General features: G+C 34.1%; 1 protein-coding gene across 1 annotated transcript; it reads right to left on the reverse strand.

The window, feature by feature from the left end:
* Window positions 1-1274: 1274 nt before the first annotated feature.
* On the reverse strand, window positions 1275-6825 carry LOC145605351 (uncharacterized). The gene is made up of 2 exons (XM_081661388.1): window positions 6419-6825; window positions 1275-1793 (listed from the first exon to the last, which is right to left on the reverse strand). Exons 1-2 carry the CDS (start codon window positions 6657-6659, stop codon window positions 1480-1482), a joined length of 555 nt encoding a protein of 184 aa, XP_081517514.1. The 5' UTR covers window positions 6660-6825; the 3' UTR covers window positions 1275-1479.
* Window positions 6826-7206: the final 381 nt, after the last annotated feature.

Below are 7206 nucleotides of genomic sequence, written 5' to 3' on the forward strand. Positions count from 1 at the left end.
CATCACGATATAATATTCAAAATACCACTTATATATAATGTTTGCTTATCAATAAATAAAGATACTTGTCAACTAAAAAAAAAAAACAAAAAGTATCAACCTAAATCCGCATTCTAATCTCAGGAGTATAAAATTACATTAGGTATGCTGTATGCATCTCTTCATAGTCCATTCTCTCTAAAACCATGGACAAATCTAGGAGTGATCCATACCATATCCCACCCCCATGAGGCCATGATTGAATATTGCACATTTTATAATTGTAGTTTGAATTTCTTTTGTTCAGCGCATGTAACTAAATTTTTTTACTACAAATTATTATGTTAGGTTCGATGTAGTGATTTGGCCTTCTTTAATCGATTCTTTTCAACTACTTGTTTTCTTTTAGTTACAAAACTATATTAACACATCATAACTTTGATTTATGTCTTAAAACCAGGTTTTAAACAATGTTCAGTTATTAGTTTATTACAATTCTGTGCATGGCGCAGACACGGAATAATAATAAGCCAAAGTTCATGATTAATTAGCTTGTATAAGCTGCTTAACCATCACGTAAATGACTTTACTGGTCCCTAACTTCACATTTTAATACATAATTGGACATTGGTCCAAAATTTTAAATGCTAAAAAAATGGCATGATAACCTTTGAAAAATATACGTAGTACTTCGTACATAACTTCGTATATATTTTGGCGGTACCTGTAAAACACAACATTATACCAGCTAGACATTTGGGCGTGATTTAAGGCACATAGGCACGATGATATAATACTAAACCACAAGTCCACAACCCTCGACGTTTCTCAATGACCAAAAGTCCAAAACTACATACTTCTGTGTTACTAAAGAAAAAAATATACAGCACTAACAGCTGAATAGAGCTGCACTCCTAGCCTCCTAGGTCCAAGACTCTGAGGTTGCTTTGCTTTCACAGTTTTTGGATCCCATATATGATAAAGAGTAAACAAACTGCACTTGCATAAAATCTTACAAGAATGCAAAGACCAAGTATATGAGAGATTGTGAGCTACTAATATCTTGATCATCGAGTTCAATCTAGAATGAACTAGCCTAAGGTCGTAGCATGAAGTTAGAAAACCTGCAAAACCTTCAAATGCAAAACCAAACCTAAAACGGCGAACAAAGTAAAATTTATCTAGCATGGATCTTCAGAAAACAACTGCCTAATCACATTATTCTAGATTCAAGAAAGAATATATGGTATATTGTGAGCAAGCATGTAATAGGTAAGGCAAGGCAAGACCAAAAATAAGAACAGATACAAAAGTATCCACAACTACGGAAACTTTAACTTGATCTTCCAAGGAACCCAAATACAATAGCATCAACTATACAGGATCACCAGAAATTTATTGTTCTAGCACTGCATTACCATATAATACCTGATGAAAAAAAGGGCAAAAATGAAACACTAGAAAAGTTTGAATCCCGCATAGGCATCCACTAAATCACGTTCACAAGAACTTTTCTATGCTGGAGGTTAAAGTAGACTTGGGAACAGCACCAATAATTGCTTCTTTCTTCTCGCCATTCTTGAAGATTATAACTGTGGGAATGCTTCGGACTCCATAATCAGATGCGATGGTTGCACTCTCATCAGTGTTCACTTTGAACACCTTCAGCTTACCAGCAAACTCCTTCGATAACTCGTCAATTACAGGTTGGACAATTCTGCAAGGCCCACACCATGGAGCCCAGAATTCAACCATGACAGGCAAATCAGATTCCAGAACTAAGGATTTCCAGGTTTCTTCATTTACAGAAGGCACTGCATTCCTCCATCCAAAAGAAGTATAAGACAGGTTGATGTTTCTTTAAGTATATACTAAAACCAAAGTTAAAAAAACTTAATATCTTTTACTCAGAAACTTGGGCATATTAAGCAATACTCTCAAACATTCAATACAATATAGCTAAAGATGTCTTTTTCAAAAGAAAATCTACAGTATTTTGTATTTTGCTGGATCCAAGTGAAAGGATAAATGAGTTCCAAACAGCTTTTAGTCTCCACACCCTCCCCCACAGTTACTTGCTTGATTAGTGAGGAATACTAGAGAATTCGTACAGCATAGATGGGGAAAAAAGCAATAAAAAAGAATCGATCACTGATATTTGTTGTAAGCAAAGAGTTGTGTTTCCAAATAGATACCAATAGGCTATAATCATCAACCCTCAACTAAACTGGTTGCTTTCCCAAAAAAGAGAGGCAAACCTTAAAAGAATTTTTAAAGCAACCCATTAAGTGACTCCAATTTAGTTCCACATACTCCACACCTCAAGCCTGTTTAAAGAAACGAGACTAGTAACAAAAAATTTCCAAATTTTTTTAACCCTAATTAAGTGACTTCAATTTATCTAGTTTTTGAACCAGTTTTAGAACCAGTTTTAGTTTTTGAACCTTAGGAAGCGTGTTTGAGTGCTTAAATGAACCTTAGAGTGGGAAATAGAAATATTACAAATAAGAGCACTATACCTCCATCATACTTAAGCCAATACAATCACCCCATAAACCTCTCTAACAAGTAGAAAAATAAGAAAATAACATCTAGTCAAAGCTTTGCGTATCTCTACTCAAACTATTTCTGGCAACAGTCAGATAATATTAAATCAAGAGCGAGGAACATAAACATACACAGCCCATAAGACCCCCCCCCCCCCCCCCCCCACAAAGACCTACAACAGGTAAAAAGAATCACCTAGTCAAAGGCTCAAAGCCACACCAATATTTTACTCAACCTTCTTCTAGCAGCAGTAAAATAACAAATAGTAAGGTATGCTAAACAAATCGACATAGCAAGGGAGCAACAAAAAATTACCTAGTAAGTATTGTCTGATTCATATGTAGTATAAAACTAACATCATTGTAACACTATTTGATCAAAGAAAAACTAACATTGACTCAAAAGAATAAACAGCATTTGTTTTGGTGGGCAAAGATCATTAACTTTATCCAAAATATTTCCCAAGATGTATCCTATTTTGTAATTTGAAGATTTCTAGGCGTACTTTCATAGATAATTTTCAAACACTGTCACTCGATAGATATAAATATAATAAACTATGATAACAGATATTTACATTTAAATTTCAAAAGATTCAACTATCAAAGTCAAAAGTGGCCTGTTAATATTATCTTGTAACAAAGGGAGTAAAATGGTAACTACAAGTAATATGAATACTATAGCTGGAATTACTTCATATTTTCTATTTCCTATAAGGTTATGCTTGGATTGGGAGTAATGAATTAAGGGAATAATAAAAGTCAAACTAAGAAAAACTTAATTATGTGATTAGAGGTGTTGTGGGAGATAAGGTGTTTACAAATGAAATAGAGCAGTTGTGACATGAGGAAAAGAGAGACATGGAAGAATCATTATTTTCATAATGAGAGTAATAGTTACCCACCCTTCTCCTAGTGTAACCATTTCCTTCAAAATGGGGGTAATAGTTCTTCTTCCTTCACCTCTCGCCACACCATCACTACATAATTTCTCTTACAATAACACCATCACTCTCTCCTCCTTTATATTTACTTGCATTTTGTTTAGTTCGACTTGTATTACCTTAATAATGCATCTCTCCCAATCCAAGCATGTCATAAGTTTATATTATTATAAACTCTCTCTAGCATTCATAATAATGAATAACTCCAAAGATTAATATATATTATTATAAAGTCTCTAGCATTAATGCCTTTTTCATAATTGTAGATATCTAAATATATTAATATTATGTGAAAAAAAAAAAAAAGTATTCTGTAGGTAAAATATGGCATAGTTAAATTAAGAAAGAGCACAAATTTTTTTTATATGTAATTATTTATTACATTGAAATTATAGGTAATACTTTAAAATTTGATTTTGCAGTCTGCCAAACTTCCCAAATTTAATGGTTCTAAAGAGTAAATTTACCACCCCATAGCTCAAGCAGAATCTTCACTCAAGAATAAAATATCTTTTTTGGCTTGAGAGCTATCACATTTCCTTACAAAAGATAGATAGCAGGAAAAGAACAAGAATCAAGACAAGTTGTAGCCCTTCAGTACTACTAATTTGAAAGGGAGGGAGAGAAAAATTAAGTAATAGAACAAATGAACTCTTGTATAGCTCAAGTGACCTATGTCATATAGCTCAAGAAAGATTAACATTGGTACAATTCTAATTTATGAAGTCCAAAAAATTGCTATTTACTTTCCCCAATAGCATCCATTTGCCATGTTTCTAGTACAATGGTACTACGTTTTCCTAGTAGGCTAGTATGACTAACAAATCACATTCATAAATCAGTTTTCATTCACTATTATATCTACAATTCTACGAAACGTGCACGTCCTTAATCAAAGCATAATGCCCAACAAAAGAAAGTTGTGACATTCATAAGCATCCAAGTTCTGCATACATAACATTTTAAACAGGTCACCATAGATATTCCTAGGAACTTGCTGAGTATTGCACTCCAATAAGCTTATTACAGTCACTATCACAATATATCTACAATATATATTCTGAGAAAAGGTGTAAATAGCCAACACATGATACTACTCAACTTCGAATTATAATAAATAAATAATTTTACTTGGTTGGCAGATTGGAGAAGGTGGGCAACTATTGATCATCTAATGAAGAAAACTATTCAGGTGCCTTAAACAAGCCAAAATAGATTTTCCTAGGAATCTGCTGAATATTGCACTTCAATAAGCTTACTAGTTATTACAGTCACAGTCACAATCACAATGTACCTACAATATATATTCTGAGAAAAGGTGAAAACAGCCAACGCAGAATACTACTCAGTTTCGAATCATAATGGATAATTAATTACTTGGTTGGCAGGTTGGAGAAGGGTGGACTATTGATCATATAATGAAGAACACTACTCAGGTGCCCAAAACTTAAGCTTCAAGTTTGGAGAAGATTTGGCACTTTTATTCTTTCAGCAAAAAATCCCAAAGGATATGTTTTCACTTTAAGAACATGTTTGGAATGAAAAAACTAAGGGGCAGAAACTGATTTAGGCATCAGATTCCCTCTGCTGTTTGGTCAGACACATTGATAACCAATTCCACTACTTGAAGATAACTCACTCTTCTCAACTATAGCCATTCCTCTGCCCACAGTAACAATTCAACAATTCATGATTCCTAACTCTAATCTGAAATCCTCTAAACTGAAAACCATCCTCCTATCTCTATCCTTAGATCCTATTCTCTATATACTTCTCTCTTTCTTTCATATTTGAATTCCAGATTATTTGAATATTATCTTTTTGTCATCTTACTTTACTATGATATGTGGGCCCTTTTTGTTGTGTCTAGTGTCTTTGCTAGCAGTATACTTTGCACTAATGATTCCATTGTATATCATAGTTGAACACCTAACCAAACACTCCAATAAATTATTGGCTATCTAGTGCAGGAATGTAATAATAGGAACATATGTTATTACTACACATAGTTCAATCGGTCATTTGCAGAATCTTTCATCAGAATTAGAGAGAAAAGGATAAGTGGTCAAAATATTGATAGGGAAATTAGCTTCTCACTATAGTACACTGTCACTGACAAAATCACATCAAAACCTCATAAAACCAGACCAGGTGGAATGTACAGCTTATACTCAATCAAATCAATTCGAACAACAACTTCAGTCTTCCTATGCCAGAGTCCAATAATTTCACCTTCTACCTCATGATGATCTAACTATCAAAGGACGCCTAATGCTTACAACAATATCTCTAAGTCCAATTTCTACTCGTAACTATAATGATATAAATTATTTAGAATGTAACACAATACCTCCGTGGTATTTGCATACAAAACACGGACATGATATTCAATATGAAGCCATAACTTTGACATTTGTTTTTCATAGCAACTCAAGATTAATTCAGAATAAAAATTTAAAGCATACATGAACATTGAATTAATCTATTGTATCATAGTATTCTCATCTATTATCGACATTGAGTCATTTTCTAATCTCAAGTCAAATTTCGCCCATTCAATCTTCACTTTGAAAATTTTCGATCATTTTAGAGCTGACATTTAGGTCACATTTCATTGTATACGCTCCACATCATATCTACATTCAGAATAAAATTCCAGGCCATATTGAAACTGAAATTTAGGTCATATATCACTATTATCATATTCATGCTCAGCGATCAATTTTTACATTTGAAATTGAAATTGTAAATCATTTTAGAACTGATTTTTAGGTCATATATCACAGAATACTCATCCATAATTTCCTAAATTCGGAATCGAAATTGAAATTTTAGGTCATTTCAGAACATTCAAAGCACCGTAAACGCCCAAACCAAAAACCTAGCAACAATCAATCCAAACTCCAAAAAACAATAACTAAAATGAAGAAGAAATTATATCATACTCACATTGAAAAGCAGTATCAGAGCTCTCGCAAACGATTCGACCAGAACGAGGAACGATTCTAGCGAGCGAACTCACCGATCTAACAGCGCGAGTTGAGAAATCGGAGCTGATCTTCAAGCCTCTGAACTCAGGTAATTTGAGAGAAGAAAGTGAGGAAGAAGATGAAGTAGAAATCGGAGATAACACAGCAGAAGGAAAAGCTGAAGCTCGAGGAAGAAGGAGAGAATCGAGCATAATCGCCATGAAAATGGAGGAGAGAGAAAAATGGAGGAGAGAGAAAGAGATCTGCGTGTAGAGAGAGAAAGTGGGGATGTGGAAATGTGATGTGGTAAGTGGGAAATGGATGAGGCAAAGGTTTTAATTGTGTTTGTTTTTTTGGTGTTTAAATTTTGCTGTTTTTAGGAAGTTTTTTTTGGAATTAACAATAGCACACAGGGAATTTACAGATTCTACGATCGCAAAAATTTTAATGTGACAAAATCTGTTGAAATCGACGTGATTAGTGGTTTCCCGTTTGACAAATGGGTTGAAATTGACGTTATTAGTGGTTTTTTTGGCTTTGAAGATCACATCCGGTTGGACTAATCGAACCATGATTCCATGGTACTCCGTAGTTGTGAATTAGGTGCAACGTAGGGATGTCAATGGGTCCTGGACCCGACCCAGACCCGCTTGGACCCGACCCATATTTTAGGGCCTAGGTCGGATCTGGGTCTAAGCTTAATGGGTCTGGGTCCAAAAATTTGTAGAGGCCAGATCCGACCCATAGACTCATTTAAATTTTTTTTAA

This window comes from Chenopodium album, chromosome 22 (assembly GCF_948465745.1).
Source record: "Chenopodium album chromosome 22, dcCheAlbu1.1, whole genome shotgun sequence".
In the NCBI taxonomy this organism is placed as follows: domain Eukaryota; kingdom Viridiplantae; phylum Streptophyta; class Magnoliopsida; order Caryophyllales; family Amaranthaceae; genus Chenopodium; species Chenopodium album.